Source organism: Delphinus delphis, chromosome 12, assembly GCF_949987515.2.
Source record: "Delphinus delphis chromosome 12, mDelDel1.2, whole genome shotgun sequence".
Lineage (NCBI taxonomy): Eukaryota > Metazoa > Chordata > Mammalia > Artiodactyla > Delphinidae > Delphinus > Delphinus delphis.
The window spans coordinates 69,096,038-69,113,499 of record NC_082694.2 but is presented as its reverse complement, the minus strand read 5'-3'; the positions used below and the strand labels follow the sequence as shown (position 1 = coordinate 69,113,499).

The following is a 17,462-nucleotide window of genomic DNA, read 5'->3' as shown; positions in this document are numbered from 1 at the left end:
ATCATAATCTTTATAGAGAGAAAGCCAAAAATGCAACAACTTCTCATTGTATGCCACTGGAAGTAACCAGTGATCAATCCTGAAAACTGGCAATTAAAAGGAAAGAATTAAACATTTATCTTGCCTTTCCAGTATGGACTGTAATTCAGAATAGTAACTGATGAGAGGGCGTTCTTTATAGAAGATTATTAGCTAGTACGTATGGAATGATGTAATTAGGAAAAAAAATTCACCATGTTGCATCCTCTAATGAAATAATTCAGGCAACAATAAAAGTGGATGAAACGACTAAATAAAAGTTTGTTGGGAAACTTTAAAACACCTAGACCCTTTCATCACTGAAAATGGACCAACCAACCTGATGGCAAGGCAGTATGAAACATACTCAACCTGGTTCCTGGCACAAGTCTATGTCATGAGAAAAGAAGGGGCGGGGTTGGAGAGACTGCTTTTGATTACAAAAAATTTAAGACAAAATAACGACATGTAATATATGGATTTGTTTGGATCCTGATTCAACAGTAAAAAGCTGCTTTTGAGACAATCAAGGAAATTTGATTATGGCTTGGACAATAAGGAAGAGTTTAATAAGTGTAATGACATGGTAAGCTTCCATATTTTTTAGAGACATAATGACGTTTGGAGGAGTAAAACGATATAATGACTGGGATTTGCTCTAATACAACTTCAGCAAGGAAAAAAAGGGAAACAAAAAAAGCATATGTGGCGAATCTTGATAATTACTACATTTGGTGATGGAGATTCTTTGTATAGTTCACTGTACTTCTATGCTGCTTGAAATTTTTCAATAAAACATACACACACATACACACACACACACACAAAATGGATGACTCTAACATATTTTTTAGGCTAACCACAATGGTTAGACTCTCACAATCTGGACCCAATCCAACCTACGTTAGCAGCTGTATCACTAATTGTCCACATAAGCCGAGGTTCTAGCTTTACCACACTACTTGACACTTTGGAATTGGCCAGTCATTTTAAGGCCTATTCTGTAGTCTAAGTTATTTCCTCTGTTCACCTGCGTTCTCATTCTTTTCCAACTGGGAAACTTCTTATCCTTCAAGGACTAGGTCAGATTTTACCTGTGAAGTCTTCTCCAACCTCACTAGATCTCCTGGCAACATCCTAGGTTACTTCCAATGAACTCTGTTCATACTACTAGTAGAATGTATCTCATAGTGTAGATGTCATCTGTCTTCCTCCATCATGATGAGTACTCCTTAATGGCAGATAGCGTAAAAATTACAGGCACAGTCTCTAGATCCAGAATGCCGGAGATCACATGCCGGTTTAGTTAGTGTTACCTTGGGCAAGTAACTTAACCTCTCTGTGCCCCAGTTATCTCATCTATAAAATCACACTTCATAGAGTGGTATTAATCTTCCTAAATGGATAAAACAGGACTACAACAGTTTATGACACACAGTAAATACTCAATACTAAGGATACAAAATATTAATATATTAATGTGTAACTATTTAACGTAAATATTAATATATTGGTTTAACTTAAATATTAATGTAATAATAATACTAAAATACTAAGGATAGGACTCTTATTTGTCCTTATTATACTCTTCCTCATGTCTAGCTCAGTGTCTGGCACATAGATACTCAATAAATGGTTGATGACTTGGATAGTTTATGGTCTCCATACTGACCTTCACTTTGGCCCCAAAGCACTGGCATGGAGGTTGGTAGCAGGTGCTAAGAGGGGCTGGACAGTCTGGACTCCTAACCTAAGTGGTGGCAATGCTAAAAGAGATAAAAGGCAGCAGAGTTGCTAAGTGTAGGGAGTATGTCATTTATTGACCCTGTGTTCACCCACTCACTGGTCACTACTCTTGACTCGCAGCACAACAGGTACAGAACTGCAAGGGATCATGCCCAGCTCCGTGATCACCAGATCCACCAGTTCTGGGGGGGTCACATCATAGACCAGATTCAACAACCGTAGGGACGAGTGGTTCTGCCAGTCAGCCAGGGCCACACGTTCTCCTCGCTCACACAGCAGATCGTCAGGGTCATCTGCAATGGGAGGTGTACCCTTTTATGTACTTTTAAAAAATAAGCTGTGGGGCTTCCCTGGTGGCGCAGTGGTTGAGAGTCCGCCTGCCGATGCAGGGGACACGGGTTCGTGCCCCATCTGGGAAGATCCCACATGCCGCGGAGCAGCTGGGCCCGTGAGCCATGGCCGCTGAGCCTGCGCGTCCGGAGCCTGTGCTCCGCAACGGGAGGGGCCACAACGGTGAGAGGCCCGTGCACCGCAAAAAAAAAAAAAAAAATAAGCTGTGGTCTTCCCTTGTGGCACGGTGGTTAAGAATCCACCTGCCAATGCAGGGGACATAGGTTCGAGCCCTGGTCCAGGAAGATCCCACATGCTGCGGAGCAACTAAGCCCGTGCGCCACAACTACTGCGCCTGCGCTCTAGAGCCCGTGAGCCACAACTACTGAAGTCTGCACACCTAGAGCCCGTGTCCGCAGTGAGAAGCCCGCGCACTGCAATGAAGAGTAACCCCCCACTCGCCGCAACTAGAGAAAGCTCGCGCACAGCAACTAAGACCCAACGCAGCCAAAAATAAATAAATAAAATAAATTTATAAAAAAATAAAAATAGAAAATAAGTTGTACTTCAACCTCCCCTCTCCCTCCCAAATCTTCTCAGGTCCCTGGAACCTTCTCTCCTGCCCTCCTGGGCCTCCTTACCTAGCTCATTAGAGACAAAGGCATCAGTCTGCACACGCTCACAAAACTTGTATGTTTCACAGCAGACCAGCACTGGCACATTATGGGCCCGTGCCACCAGGGCCAGCTGTGCTGTCCCTACCCGTGACATCACAGACCCGTTGGCCAGGAGTGCATGAGCTCCCAACAGCAGCTTAGAAACCTATTTTGGAGAGTAGAGAGGAGGAAAAAAAATGTCATGTGTGACCAATGCAGAATAAGGTTCCCAATTCTTACCCAGGACAGCAATATTAAGGCAATGGGTAACAAATCTTAATAAAGGCTCTTGGAAAACACCTGACCGTTGACTCACCGCACCACCCACAGGAAAACTAAACTCTTTAGTCCTGCTCCCTCTCAGCGGCTACTAGTTTTATATAAGGTTCTTGCAATAGGTAGACATACTGTATAACGTGCTGTAGATGCTTCTCCTACTAAATATAAACACAGCTGTATAATTCTAGTACTTCTAGACAATTGCAACGTTGGGAAGGCAAGACTATGTCTATACTACTATACCCTTTTACTCCAACTTTGGAGTTCTTTTCCTCTGCCCTCACCTCTGGGAGCACATAGGAAGCTGCAGGAATCAGCAGGTAGGAGGCAGGGACCCCAGCACGGACCAGAAAACGTAGTGTGTGCTTTCCCTCCAGCCGTGGCCGGCTGTCCACCACTACCACCCGAAACCGCCGGCCCTTAGCCCAAGCCTCCTGAAGAATTCGTGATACCAGAGATGAGCTAGAGTGAATGGAGAGGAGGATTCAGTTATAGATGTCACTGACTGATGGTCAGCTCATTCCTAAAGGGCAAAGGGGCAGTTCCTTCTTCAAATCATTTCACTCCCCAATTTTCTCAGTCACAGGGTCTGGCCCATACCGTCCATATACCAGGATTACATCTCCATTACTGATCTTCTCATAAGCAGAGCGTGAGATTGCCTGAGCTGCAAGCACAATCTTCTCTTGCACATATCGATCGATGGCTGCTCGAAGTTCTGACTTGGCCTAAATGGAGCAAGATACTTATGAAACAAAAAACAGACACAACCCTTTGATTATCATGCTGGATGCTTGAATATGCATATAATGACAGGCCTAAAGGGGGCCCAAGTCAGACAGACCCACCATCTCCTTAACCCTTGACCAGGCAGACCAGAGAGTTGCCCCTTCTGGGACCCCCAACATGTTTCCAGCTCTATCCCCCAGGTGCATGCCTCGCTCATTCCTCATACTCATCACCTCCTCTTCCCGCTTGGAGCTGCTCACACCCGTGATCTCCTTGTTAAGGAACTTGATGGCGTTGTACATGCTCGCTGACAGGGGACGGCACTGAGTCAGGAAGCTACAAAAACAACACCTTGCATCTGTGCAACTCTTCACAGCTCACAAAGCTTTCACATTTAAAAACATTTTTTTTAAAGAGAAGACAGAAAAATGAAAATAGAGGTAGAAGAGCAAGAAAAAGGCTCCAAGTGCAATACAAATTCAGTATTTGGCATCGTTAGTTTTCTTGGCTTTGTGCATGTTAGACCTGGTATTTCTACTGATAGAGTATTCCTATAGTTTCTCATACTGTTCAGTTTGACAGTCCTCAATAGTAACTAATACTAATTTTCTAGGGTGTCAAATTCAGAACCAGGCAGATCCATCTCCTGACCCTAAACATGGTCCTAAAGTAAATCGCTTGAGGAAATTGGATCCCAAAGATTACAGGTGGGGAATTTTGAAGTGTGTCCACATTTCACTGGAGATCAAAGAAGCCTAACTAAAAGAACTGTAGGCTGACTCACATGACAACTTCTTTTTGAAAGGGTTTTTTATCTTGAAGATTATGAGTTTGGAGGAACTAAGGTGATTGGCAGTGGAAAGAATCAGAACGTGTGAAATTCCTTGAAAATTTATTGACTTAAATAACTTTGTGTTACACATACTAAAAAAAAAAACCCTTTATGCTTTGAAAAAAAGAAAAACAAAAAGGGTCTAAGAAAAGGACTGAGCAAGGTGGGGTGGGAGCGGATGTGCAGTGGTCATCCTTACCTGAAGAAGGGCTTTAGTTTATTCACTAGGTCCCTTGACAGTTCTTCACTGGGAGGTGTGGTGTAATCCTGAATCACCTGTAGGGTACACAAGTTGATCAGCAAACTGCGCCCTAACAAAAGTCTCTGAAAGGGGGACAGGGTAAGCTTCTCTGAGGAAAGTCTTCTGAGGGTGGAGTCATTCCCTCTTCCCCCCAGAGATTACTCTGGGTGAGAGAAGCCGGGGTAGTGTTGGGGAAGGTGAGGCTGGATCATAAGAGATAACAAGATGGGACATACCTGCTGCAAGGCACGAAGCAAGGCAATGCACCGGGCATTGGAGCCACTGACCAGGCCCTGGGAGTACTGCAGGCCGAGTCGCACCATGGCTGGGTGGATCACAGAGGATGGGATGCTGATGGGATGGCGGTGTCACACACTTTGCAAGGGAACTTGAACACCTACCGCCCACCTTCCCCTGATGAAAAGGAACCTCCTTCACTCGCACAGACACCCCCATTTGAAGAAGCATGCCTTGTGTTCATGCTTCTTTCCACAGATCCAACCTCAAGTTTCCAGTCACTTTCAAAACAGAATTACTAAAACTCCTCATGCTTAAAAGTTATGACAATTTCATAAGCTCCTACCTCATAAACTGGGTTAGAGAGTTTTGTCTGCTGTACTGGGGTAGGTGGGAGAAGAGACTGACTTTGGATCCATAATCCTTTCGTGTAGGAACCTTGACAAAACAGGGGAACAGGACCAAGGGCCCAGAGTTTAAAACTGTGGGATAATGCTGGGAAGGAAGAAGATGGTGAGCCAAATACCCATCCTTTTCCAGGGTCTCACTTCGCCCCGAGCACCTTTCCTCCCTCTATTCCATCTCCCTAGGCTCTTTCTGGCCACACACCAAACCCACTTCCTACCTGCTGTCGTTCTGGTTTTTTAACAAGCCTCCTCAGAAGCGTGGGGTCATCAACCTGACTATGCTCGGGTAGACGCTTCACTCCTAGAAGATAACAATCGTGTTTTCAAGACACTGTAGGTGATAATAAGAAATCTGCTTTCAGGGCATAAGGGACATCAAGAAAGATTTAAGAGAGAGATGGAAAAAAACAGGAGAAAAGAGTAGAAAAAGAAACAGGGGTAGGATGAGGTTAAGGAGAGAATTGTGAACTCTGGGAACCAAGGTGAAAATTGGGAGCTGTTTTACTGTGGGGAAGCCTGAGCTAACATAGGCATTTGAATCAACAGAGGTCTTGAAGTGAAGATACCTGAGGGGGTTTCTCCAGCTGTGCTGGGGCAGGCCTGAGGAGGTGGGCCTCCTTGGTCCCCTTTTCTTGCCTGCTTCAGGGCCCGCTCAGCCTCCTGCTTGGCCCGCCTTTCAGCTCGAAGTTCAGCCTTACTCCGACCTGCTGGAACTTTCTCCTTGGCACTGCCCAACTGACTATCCAGTCCAGGCAGGTCTTTGGTCGGGCCTGCTGAAGGTAGAAGGAAGAGGTGCCCAAGCCCTAGGTAGGTAATAGCTATGCCCCAACCAAAGCTTCTTTTTCTGCTTATCTAAACTTTTTCCCTTTTTACTTGTTCAAACCAACTTTGTCCTGTCTCCCCCTCTTCTCTCCCACCACATCCCTTTACCAGCTCCACACCCCGGCCCTTTAAAAAAGCCCCCGCACCTTGACATTGGGCTGCAGAGACAGCAGAGCCAGTTTCTGGTTCTGCCCCCTTTTCCTCCTTCCGTTTCTTCTTCTGCTGTTTCTTTTCCTTCCGAAGCTGCAGCTTTTCTTCTTGGGTCATCTCCCTCCCCCCTGCCTAAGACACAGACATAGAACACTAACCTTCCCCAACAATTCCAAAAATGAATAAACACTACTGGATACTTACTAGTCTCCCACAGGATCCCTAATCCTTCCTAAGTCTCAGAAGCTACCTGTTACGAGCTTAGAGCCCACAGGGATCGAAGTTTCTCCTGCAGATCACAGTCACATTACCATTAGGGCTGAAAAAGCTCTGTAAAATCTCTTGGCTTTACCAAGAAATAAAGTGAAACGGGGATGAAGATTGGGTCGGAACGAAGTTGACACGGCCTCCTGCGTACCGCCTGACAGGCGGCTAGGGAGGGCACTCGCACTTACCCCAGGCCGAGGAACAAGCTCCGCCTTCATCCCAGATCCCGAGTCTGCATCAGAAAACAGGGCACAAAGTGAACCAGAGAGGCTCCGGGAGGGTTTGCGGGGACACGTATTCGGCGCTGCTGGCTGCTGGGTCTGCATGACCAAGGGTCCGCCACCAGGCGGGAGGTGAGCCGGGGATCGGCGTGGGGGACGCAGTGCGCGGCAGGATCAAAGGGAAGGGGGGCGGGGGAAGGAAGAAGCACGCACACCTCCCGGAGGAACAAGCCGGTCCGCGGCACGGAGTGCGCCCGAAGCAGTGCGGACCAGAGTCCGGCGTGGCGCGGGAACCGAACGACAAGGCCCAGAGGTACTCAGGGCCCATCAGTAGCCGTCCGAGGCCCGTCCGCTCGCGTACCTGTTTGTGTGCCCGGCCCTTCACTCACCCTCGCGAACAGCCACGGCCACGGCAGCCATCATCCTCCGTCCTGGGCTCCGCCCGCCTGGGTCACAGGGACTACAAGCGCTCCCTGGGCCGACAGCCTCGGCGCGCAGCCCCAACCGGACTACAAGCCCCGAAGTGCTCTGGGGCTCTGCACCTGGCTACGGGTCGCGATAAGGGCCTTTTCAGCTTTGGGCTCCCAATCCCGGCTGTCGGCTCTTGCCCTTTAGACTACAGTTCCCAGGATGCCGGGGGCGCTGCGCCCCAGAGCGGACTTCCCCAGCCCTTCCCACCTCTGATCGCAAGTCCCCCCCCCCAAAATGGCGAGCGAGGCTGCGGGGACGTGCTGAGGAGCGGAGGCGAGCGTGCAAAGCCGCTGTGGCCCTCAGAGTCCGGACCCTGCCGGGCCCTGCCGCAGGGAACATGCACTTTTCCATTCCTGAAACCGAGTCCCGCAGCGGGGACAGCGGCGGCTCCGCCTACGTGGTGAGGAGCGGCCGGAGCCCGGCCGGGTAGGGGCGGGGATAACGGGCCGGAGCCCTCTCCGAGCGGCCTCCGAAGTCTGGCCGCCACCTTTCGGGCCTGGTGACAGGCCGCCGAGTCCCGACGGCCTCGATGGGAGCTTATATTACGTCTCAGACTCATCCAAAGGTCGCCCCAGCTCCTGTAGTTCCTTTGTTCGGCCGCATCGCCTCCCCCGGCTGGGCCGCGGCTATTCTGGTGGGCGTCCCTGGCCTCTTGGGGAGGAAGACTGCAGCCTGAGCGCCCGGGTTTTCCCCGACTGGTCCTTCTGCTTTGGGACCTGGCTCTGGGGAAAATCGTCTGGGCACCTTTGGACGATCTCGGCGCGTTGCTCAGGCGGAGCTGTGGCAGGCAACTTCCGGCCAGGGTTCTCAAGCCCCGCCAAAATGGCGAGCGAGGCGAGCGACCCTAAACAAGATCGCGACCCTAAACTGCTTGCCTGCTTTTGTGTCCTCAGGCCTATAACATTCACGTGAATGGAGTCCTGCACTGTCGGGTGCGCTACAGCCAACTCCTGGGGCTGCACGAGCAGGTGGGACTAGCACCCCTGCCTTGAGGCAGCTTCAAGCCCTTTTCTACACCTGGGCATCAGTGTCTCCATTTCCCTCCCCGTCGCTTTCTCGTAGGCTGTAGTTCCCCTTTAATCACTGCCACAGGGAAGGATTTGGTGCTTTATCTCATCGTCTGACATTTCCGGGGAACTCCCAGGAAGCTTAATGTCTGCCCCTAACTGCTCCTCCCTATACTCACATACTCCCTCCTTTCTTCTCTGTCCCCATCTTACACAGCCTGTACACTGCCTGTGCCTGTGCATGGAGAAAACGACAACCCTTCCCCCTAAGCTGCCAAAGCACTTTCCTCCTGTCATCTGAGCTGCAACTTGAAATTCTTTTTTCCTGCTCATATTGATACAAACCATTCACCAGTTTCTGTCTGTGTTCCTTGACTCACCTGAGCGGGTGTAGCTGTTCCAGCTATCCTTATGTGTCTGTGATGTAATGTTTCTTTGTTCTCCTCACCAGATTCTGAGCTCTGTATTTAACTCGGTACAGAGTCCTGGTTTTACTGATAACTAGTTGTGCAACCCTGAGCAAGTTACCTGATTTCTTTGGGCCTCAGCTTCTGCAACTGAAAAATAGAGTCATTGATCTGCAAAGTCCCTTTAAGTCCTAAAATACTTCGTGAATATATTTAGCTATTACTTAACTGTGCACATAAACTTTCTTTACCAAGCCTTTTGCTTCCTATGAGGGTTCAATGAACACAGCTTTGCTAGATAAGCAAGGGTCTCCCTAGGCCCTGGCCCTATACAAACCCTTCCCACACTGGAGGAACAGACTTGTACACTGTAAGATTGGAAAGAACATATATCTAGGACAGAGGAACGGCTCCCTTGGGATGCTGCCCCTGCCAAAGGAATGATTTCCTGGATGACCAGGGTAGATAGGGGAGCAGGGACTAAGGAAAGGGAAGGGGAGCCCAAGAGAACATTATGAATGTGGATTGCCTCTTCTCATTTGCTATGTTTATGTGAAGAGTTGTATCTCTTTCTCCAAATAGCTTCGGAAGGAATACGGGGCCAATGTGCTTCCTGCATTTCCCCCAAAGAAGCTTTTCTCTCTGACACCCGCTGAGGTAGAACAGAGGAGAGAGCAGTTAGAGAAGTACATGCAAGCTGGTGAGTGGTTGGAGGGAACTTTAGGCTGACTCTGTTGAGGACTATGGAGAGAGACTCAAAACAGCTGCTTTTGTAGAAGGTCCTGAAGGAATCTGTACATCTGGGAAGCCTACTGTTTTATCTATTATTTAATTAGCAAAAGTAAATAGCATGCAAGGATGCTGTGGTATCTAGGTACCAGCAAAGCAATTTGGGCACTGACATCTATGAGGAATACTAATATGGCACTAACTAGTCTTAAAGCAGTTTCGATCGGTGGGGAGAACTTAACTTGTATCTGATGTGCTTTAGATGAACATTATTTTTCCCTGGTTCTATAGACTGGACTCAACTAGATGGTAGCCAAGGGTGGGGCAGGTGAAGAATTTATGCAAACAGCGAGTGAGGTGAGGCCAGTTGGGAGATGTGACAAGCCACCATCAGCCCAGGAAAGGGGACCTGGGGGGGCTGCCAAAAAGAGAACTGGGGGGATCCAAGAGGGAATCATAAGTTATTAGAACATCATTCTCTTGTCCCCACAGTTCGGCAAGACCCATTGCTTGGGAGCAGTGAGACCTTCAATAGTTTCTTGCGTCGGGCACAACAGGTAAGGCTTTGGATGGGACCAAGTTTTAAGGGAAGCACCTTCCTGCAGGGCCACATCATTTTAATGAGGTGGGTACAGAGGAGCCATCCTGGCACCTTTCTGTATGGAATGGGGCTTCTGCTGTACCAGTGAAATCAAGGAAACCCAGTCTATAATTAAACAGCTGAGAATAAAGTCACCAGAGGGACCTACAATACAACATAGTTGGGAAGGGTCAGAGCTGGACGCTGGGCATGTTGTTAACAAGGTGCCTCCCATTCCCGTGTATGCCCACAACCAGGAGACACAGCAGGTCCCAACAGAAGAGGTCTCCTTGGAAGTGCTGCTTAGCAACGGGCAGAAAGTTCTGGTCAATGTGCTAACTTCAGATCAGACTGAGGATGTCCTGGAGGTGAGGCGCTTGTTCTGCACTGCTCCTCCTCCCCCTGCACCCCAGGTTCCCAGGCTTGGGGTGATTGGAACCATCCAGCATGATGAGCTGTATTTCCTTACTTTTTCCTAGGCTGTGGCTGCAAAGCTGGATCTTCCAGATGACTTGATCGGATACTTTAGTCTCTTTCTAGTTCGAGAAAAAGAGGATGGAGCCTTTTCGTGTGAGTTTGTCTGGACTTTACAGCTTCCCTTTGTTTCCACTAGTGAACTTGCCTGTCTTCCCCAAGAATGTGGCATTTCCCCAGGGCTTCTTGCTTGATTTCCCTCCCCTGAGTTTCATGACATTTTCTTTTTCTTTTCTTTTTTTTTACACCCATAGTTGTACGGAAGTTGCAAGAGTTTGAGCTGCCTTATGTGTCTGTTGCCAGTCTTCGGAGTCAAGAGTATAAGATTATGCTAAGAAAGAGGTCACGGCTGGGCTTGGAGGAGGGAGAGGGTGCTAGACTGGATTATGGGGCCACGTATTGAGACAGAATAATCTGGACAAGGGGGTAGTGCTGGGTGTTTCTACCAGGCCTCCCAAACTTCCTCCAACTGTATCACCATTAGCCCCATAGTTCCAGATTGCTCCGGTTTTGCCCCTTTTCCATTCTGCCTCTTGCCTTCCCCCAGCTTAGCCCCATTACCCCTTTCCACCCCTTGGCCTCACAGTTATTGGGACTCTGCCTATGATGACGATGTCATGGAGAACCGGGTTGGCCTGAACCTGCTTTATGCTCAGGTGAGCTTGGAGCTGCCTCAGAACCCTTCCCCTGAAAATGGCTCTGGTGTCCCTCTGCCAAGAAAACTCCTTTCGTATCTTTACTGCCAGTTTATGGGGAAGTTTCTAGAATATTCTCAGGGCATCTGGCACAACCTCTACTCTCCCTGCTTTGTAAGCTGATATGGTCAAGGACTCAACTGCGAAGAGCTTGCTCAAATGTGGGGTGAGGGGTCAGGCTGGGCAGAGGTAACTGGACACTCTTTGGGTCTCTGACTGGGAGCCCCGAACACCCCACCCCTTGTCTCCGCCGCAGACAGTATCAGACATTGAGCGTGGGTGGATCCTAGTCACCAAGGAGCAGCACCGGCAGCTCAAATCACTGCAAGAGAAGGTCTCCAAGAAGGAGGTGAGCTCTGCCTCCCTGTTTCCCTCCAAGGGGTTGCTTCCTCTGGGCTGTCCCACTTCCCCTCCTGACCCGTCCCGCCTGCTGACTGGGTTTCAGTTCCTGCGGCTGGCCCAGACGCTGCGGCACTATGGCTACTTGCGCTTCGATGCCTGTGTGGCTGACTTCCCGGAGAAGGACTGTCCAGTGGTGGTGAGCGCAGGCAACAGTGAGCTCAGCCTCCAGCTCCGCCTGCCTGGCCAGCAACTCCGTGAAGGCTCCTTTCGGGTCACCCGCATGCGGTGCTGGCGGGTCACCTCCTCTGTGAGTTGGGGTAGGAGGGGGAGACCTTTGGGATGGAGGCCCGGCAAGCCTTGAGCTTTGGGAATGGGCTGGAGTGGGTCAGGGAGAGGCACATCGGTCAGAATGAGCTCAGCCTAATTCTTACCCTTCCTCTCCCAGGTGCCACTGCCCAGTGGAGGCACAAGCAGCCCAGGTCGGGGCCGGGGTGAGGTGCGCCTGGAACTGGCTTTTGAATACCTCATGAGCAAGGACCGGCTACAGTGGGTCACCATCACCAGCCCCCAGGTGTGAGCCCACCCTCAGGCCTCCTCTGGAGCCCATTGCACCGTCTCTCTTAGATACCCAAGTCTAGGGCTTCCAGGACTCCATGTGAGTGGGAGCCCTTGTCTTAGGGGTGCTGGGCTCAGGATGACCACCCAGTCAGGCTGAGCTCTCTCCTTGCCCTCAGGCTATCATGATGAGCATCTGCTTGCAGTCCATGGTGGATGAACTGATGGTGAAGAAATCCGGCGGCAGTATCAGGAAGGTAAGCAGCAAGCACAGACCCAGCAGCTGCGTGGCTGTGCTCTCCCTGCCTTTTGTCCTCGGTGTGATGCCTCTCCTGAGAGGGAGGGGAAGGGACTGGGATGCCAAAGGGGGTGATCAGCCCTTATCAGCGCCTCATGTCTCCATCCCCAGATGCTACGCCGGCGGGTGGGGGGCACCCTGAGACGCTCAGACAGCCAGCAAGCAGTGAAGTCCCCACCGCTGCTTGTAAGTACTACTCCCTGGTCAGTCCCCCAGCCCCCAGGCCTTGCATCACCTCCCCAGTGAGGTCTCTGACACCTCTGCCTCCTCCTCCCCAGGAGTCACCTGATGCCAGCCGGGAGTCCATGGTCAAACTCTCAGTGAGTTTCCCACGAGGGTTGGTGAGGTTGGCGTTTCTAGGGGACCTTAGGGAGGCTTGAGCCCTCTGACCCCGACCCTGCCTTTATTACAGAGCAAGCTGAGTGCCGTGAGCTTGCGGGGGATTGGCACTCCCAGTACAGATGCCAGTGCCAGTGATGTCCACGGCAATTTCGCCTTTGAGGGCATTGGAGATGAGGATCTGTGATCTCCAGAGCTCGGATGTCTGCCCTCTACCCTGGAGGAGTGTTCAGAAACTTGCCCTGTGCCTGTATCCCCCAAACTGGGGTATTTTTCTTCGTATTGTCCCCTTTTCTCCTCAGCCAGGGGCCTCCTAACCTGCCTTCCCTTCCCCTCCCCAGGGCTGGCTATACAAAGGATCGCTCAGAGCTGGCCTTCAATGCCAAATTAGCATTTAGTATTTTGCACAAAGTCCACGGGACCATGGCTACCTGCCTGGGGAGGAACCACAACTCCCCCCAGGCTGCTTCTGGCTTCTCGGGGCCATGAGCCAAGGGGATGGGCAGAGGTCTGTGTATGGTCTGGCCCAGCTCCCCGTCATTAAACTCAGCCTGATTGCTGCCTACCTCTGGTTCCCTCTCACTGCCCCTGCTCCCCCCATCACAGCATGGACTGCTGTGCTACGGGTGAGGCCAAGTGGTGCTTGCCACTGCCAACTCAGCATAGACGTGGCTTTGTTAGTGTTTCCTTTATTATAAAGCACTGAAATAAGTTAAATAAACAGGTGCGAGGCTGGACAGTCCCCCAGCCAGTTCATCCACCGCCCCTGGGAGCAGTGGAGGTGGATACAGGGCCCTTCTCACTGAGCTTATGAAGTCGCATCAGTCAAGGCAAGGCCCCCCTGGTCCATATGGGCCCCCGCCCATGGGGTTTGGACTGGTCCGTATAGTGCCTAGGTTAGTCTGTGTGGAGCCCCTGGCCAGCGGGGGAGGAAGGTAAAGGTGGCTTCTGGTCCATCTGTATAAAACATACAGGAGGGTCAGGGCTAATTCATAGAGCCCTAGGGGAGAAGGACCTAGTTCAGGGTGAGTCTGTGTGGAGAGCTCGGCTACCAGTGGCACCCAGGGCTGTTGGGCCCCGAGAGCTCAAAACAGGGGGGGGACTGTGAGGTGGCGCCCAGCCCTCAGAGGCAGAGAGGCCAGGCCCTCCTGCCCCACCATGGCCGTGCACCTTCTGGTGCCGTTTGTAGTTGTCCCAGTGGCCCGTGGTATAGGCGCAGGTGGCACAGCGGAAGGGCTTCTCGCCTGTGTGCCGCAGCATGTGGCGTTTGAGGTTCATGCTCTGGTTGCAGCTGTAGTTGCAAAGACTACACCGAAAAGGTTTGTCCCCAGAGTGGATTCGACCGTGACGCTTGAGGTTGGCCAGGTTGCCACAGGCATAGGGGCAGAGGGGGCACTTGTAGGGCTTCTCTCCTGTGTGGACGCGCTGGTGCCGTTTCAGGTTATCCAGATGAGCAGAGGCATAAGGACAGCGGGCACAGCGGAAGGGCTTCTCACCACTGTGCGTCTTCATGTGCCGAGCCAAGTGGTTGGGATAGTGAGTGGCAAAGGGGCAGAGGCTACAGGCAAAGCCTTTGTCACTGGGGCCCTGGGGTCCACCACTGGCACCACTTCCAGTCTCTCCTCGCATGCAGCGCCCACACGTGGCTGCTCCCAGCCGACTACCCTCCCCCTCTTCCAGCTCTTGTCCACAGTTCCGGCAGGTCCAAGGGAACAGCAGCTCTGGCAGTGGTTCTGATCCAGTCCCACATAGGCCTTCCCCTTCACTCCTCAGCTGCCCACAGTCCGGCAAGAAACTGGCACCGCCTGGTGGCACATGGAGGCTCAAATCTGGAAGCAGCAGGGCATCTGTGGAGACAGAGACCTGGGCTATGAATCCAAGTCCCCCTAAGGCCACCCACCCACGTCCCAGGTTCTTTGGTCCCTGGCTTTTTACCTTCAGGTCGCCGGGGCACTGCCCCCTCCTGCTCTGTGGGACTGGGAGGCCGGGCAGGACGTGGAGCACAGCAGCGGAAGCCACAGGTCGGGCAGGGAGGAGTGGGGGGCCCCGCATGGGTGCGCTGATGCCGCCTCAGGTTGCCCAGGCTGCTGCAGGCAAAGGGGCAGTGGGGACAGCGGTAGGGCTTCTCGCCAGTGTGGGTGCGAGTATGTCGCGTCAGGTTGACGAGCTGGGCTGAGGCGTAGGGGCAGCGGCCACAGCGGAACGGCTTCTCCCCGCTGTGTGTCTGCATGTGCCGCTTCAGGTGGCTCGAGTAGTGGGACACGAAGGCGCAGAGGCGGCATGAGTATAGTAGCCGTGGGGGCAGCGGGGGCCCCCCACCCGGCCCTCCTGCCCCACAACACGGCCCCTCACCTGTGGGCCCCCCACACAGCTGGCAGGCTGGGCCTGGCCTCTCACCCCTGGCCTCCCCTGGACCCCTGGCTGGCTCCTCAACTTCACTCTCCGCACTTAGTGCCCGGCCGCCCCCAGACTCGTCGTCGCTCAGCCCATAGGGAAGCCCAGGCCTGGCCCCCAGAGAGTCTCCTGGTGAGACAGACATGAGAAGAGACATCAACACAGGCTAGGAAAAGACTCCAAACTCCCTTTCTCACTTGCGGTCTCCCCACTTGCTGGGCTCCACCCTTCTCTTCAATCAATGATCCTAAAAATTCAACACAAATCATCTACCTCCAAGTCTGGACTAACCTAGTGATGACAGAGTTGTACATAGGACCAATGAATGGAAAAAGATCAAGGGCTCACAGTGGACCACATACTGAAATGAATCAATAATTAAATAATTAACTGATTCTTGGGATAAGTAAAAATACACAAGGCAGAGGCCTGATACGTTTTTCTAGTGCCTCTATCAGTAAGGACTCTTCGTTTTTATTTTATAACCACCTCCATACTATCTCAAGAGGCAAAATTTGGAGGGAAGGGCTTCCCTGGTGGCGCAGTGGTTGAGAGTCCGCCTGCCGATGCAGGGTACATGGGTTCGTGCCCCAGTCCGGGAAGATCCCACATGCCGTGGAGCGGCTGGGCCCATGAGCCATGGCTGCTGAGCCTGCGCGTCTGGAGTGCTCCGCAACGGGAGAGGCCACAACAGTGAGAGGCCCGCGTACCGCAAAAAAAAAAAAAAAAAATTTTGGAGGGAAGAGGAAACAAAGTAACACATGTAATACCACTTCTAAGCCTAAAGGATGGATTCTCTTTTACATGGATTTCCTCAATGACTTTCAAAATCATCCTTCAGAAGTGGCATTAGTGGATAGGTAGTGCAGCAAACTAGGTTGGGGTGATGCTAAGATCAAAGGGAAGAGGAATGTGGAAGGATATTTGAGGGCAGAGACTAATACCTCCATACAAGAGGAGTTTATGCTGCAGGTGAAAGGGAGTTAGATTAGATATAAGTACTAGCTTGAATGAGGTTGCTTCCCTGAACCTCTTAAAAATAAACTCATCTAAGGAATGGGCTAGGGAGTGGGATAAAGTTATTAAAAGGGCATTTACTTTTAACCAGTTGTTTCATGTGATTCCTCTACCGTCCTATTCATACCACCTTTGAACCAGGCCTCAGAACTTGACCTCAACAAAGTGATGGACCATCAGGCAAACGAAGAAATCTAGCTCAAATCTAAACTGAACCAGCCCCAGTGGCAGGAAACGGTGTTTTGCTCACTGGCACTATACTCTAACCCGCCTTCTAAAGGCTGAGGTTCCAGCGGTCACTTCCTTAAGTCAGTCCCCCAAACCCACCTTCAGAGTCTCTCTCGAAGCCCATGAGCTGGTCGCTGTTGCCGTCACCTTCCTCCTCTTCCTCTTCTTCCTCAAACTCCAGATCCTGGCCTAGTAGTAAATCACTCTCCAATACCAGGGCCCCGGGTCCTTCGTCGAGGGAGTCTTCAGTATCCACTGAAGAGGGGAAAAGGCTTGTAGATCCTCCCTCAGGAACTGTGCCCATCATTCGCACCCGGGAAGCTAGCCCTCGCAGACCGTACTTCCCGCACTCGTAGACCCTCTCGGGTTCCGTTAGTACCTCGATGGGAAGCTAGGAGTCCAGATCGCCCACCCCATCCCTCAAGGGTCCCCCTCCACCCAGACCTGAACCCACACCACTGACCCCACCCCCGCTCCTCCCCACCTCGCAGCCCCTGACCCCTGACCCCTGACCTTTGACCCCCTCGCATTTCACGGGCTGCGGGTGGCTTTGCTTCCTTCGGGGCATCGTGACCGGCTCCAGCCCGACGCGCCTCCGGCCTGCGGCCGCCCGGCCCCGCCCCTCCCAATTCGGCCTGCCCGCCCTTCCTCTCAGGGCCCGCGGGCCGCCCCCATGCAGCGGCGCGGGCCCCGGGGAGCCCCCGGCCCTGGCCCCGGCGCCCAGCTCAGGCCGCTCCCGCCGCCGCCGCCGCCGCCGCCGCCGCGTCCATTCATGGAGCCCCCTACCCCCGCCCTACGGAGACCAGCTGGTACCTCCGTACTCGCTTCCGCTTCCGCTGTCGCAGAGCCACACGGGACGCGTAGTCCGTGGAAAGCAGAAGTCCCGAAAGCGTCCACAGCGTGACCAGGAAGTGATTGTGACGGAAGCAATCGGGCGAGCCAATCAGGGATCAGATGAAACCTGGCCGGCAAGGAGGGCAGGTCAAACCGT

General features: G+C 52.1%; 3 protein-coding genes and 1 non-coding gene across 8 annotated transcripts; 2 read left to right on the top strand and 2 right to left on the bottom strand.

The window, feature by feature from the left end:
* Window positions 1-266: 266 nt before the first annotated feature.
* Window positions 267-7,424, bottom strand: EIF2B4 (eukaryotic translation initiation factor 2B subunit delta). 5 transcript variants are annotated; one of them, XM_060026921.1, is made up of 13 exons: window positions 7,325-7,424; window positions 6,903-6,946; window positions 6,444-6,579; window positions 6,042-6,248; window positions 5,694-5,776; window positions 5,415-5,506; window positions 5,068-5,182; window positions 4,790-4,866; window positions 3,992-4,094; window positions 3,630-3,757; window positions 3,314-3,491; window positions 2,736-2,916; window positions 268-2,057 (listed from the first exon to the last, which is right to left on the bottom strand). In XM_060026921.1, exons 1-13 carry the CDS (start codon window positions 7,356-7,358, stop codon window positions 1,858-1,860), a joined length of 1,578 nt encoding a protein of 525 aa, XP_059882904.1. In that variant the 5' UTR covers window positions 7,359-7,424; the 3' UTR covers window positions 268-1,857. The 5 variants fall into 5 exon arrangements, with proteins under 5 accessions (XP_059882902.1, XP_059882903.1, XP_059882904.1 ...); XM_060026922.1 differs by having other exon boundaries at window positions 6,042-6,245; XM_060026923.1 differs by lacking the exon at window positions 7,325-7,424 and adding an exon at window positions 7,297-7,312.
* On the top strand, window positions 4,206-4,306 carry LOC132435651 (small nucleolar RNA SNORA8). Its single transcript, XR_009521594.1, has one exon. It is a non-coding gene; the product is annotated as a small nucleolar RNA SNORA8 (small nucleolar RNA).
* Window positions 7,425-7,610: 186 nt separating the features above from the next.
* Window positions 7,611-13,397, top strand: SNX17 (sorting nexin 17). Its single transcript, XM_060026925.1, has 15 exons — window positions 7,611-7,806; window positions 8,300-8,374; window positions 9,403-9,520; window positions 10,042-10,106; window positions 10,387-10,497; window positions 10,609-10,699; window positions 10,858-10,945; window positions 11,190-11,259; window positions 11,555-11,647; window positions 11,744-11,947; window positions 12,086-12,211; window positions 12,375-12,452; window positions 12,605-12,679; window positions 12,772-12,813; window positions 12,906-13,397. Exons 1-15 carry the CDS (start codon window positions 7,744-7,746, stop codon window positions 13,017-13,019), a joined length of 1,413 nt encoding a protein of 470 aa, XP_059882908.1. The 5' UTR covers window positions 7,611-7,743; the 3' UTR covers window positions 13,020-13,397.
* Window positions 13,398-13,405: 8 nt separating this feature from the next.
* Window positions 13,406-17,208, bottom strand: ZNF513 (zinc finger protein 513). Its single transcript, XM_060026924.1, has 4 exons — window positions 16,985-17,208; window positions 16,571-16,726; window positions 14,768-15,355; window positions 13,406-14,679 (listed from the first exon to the last, which is right to left on the bottom strand). The coding sequence occupies exons 1-4, from the start codon at window positions 17,037-17,039 to the stop codon at window positions 13,853-13,855; spliced, it is 1,626 nt and encodes a 541-aa protein (XP_059882907.1). The 5' UTR covers window positions 17,040-17,208; the 3' UTR covers window positions 13,406-13,852.
* Between the last annotated feature and the right edge of the window lie 254 nt (window positions 17,209-17,462).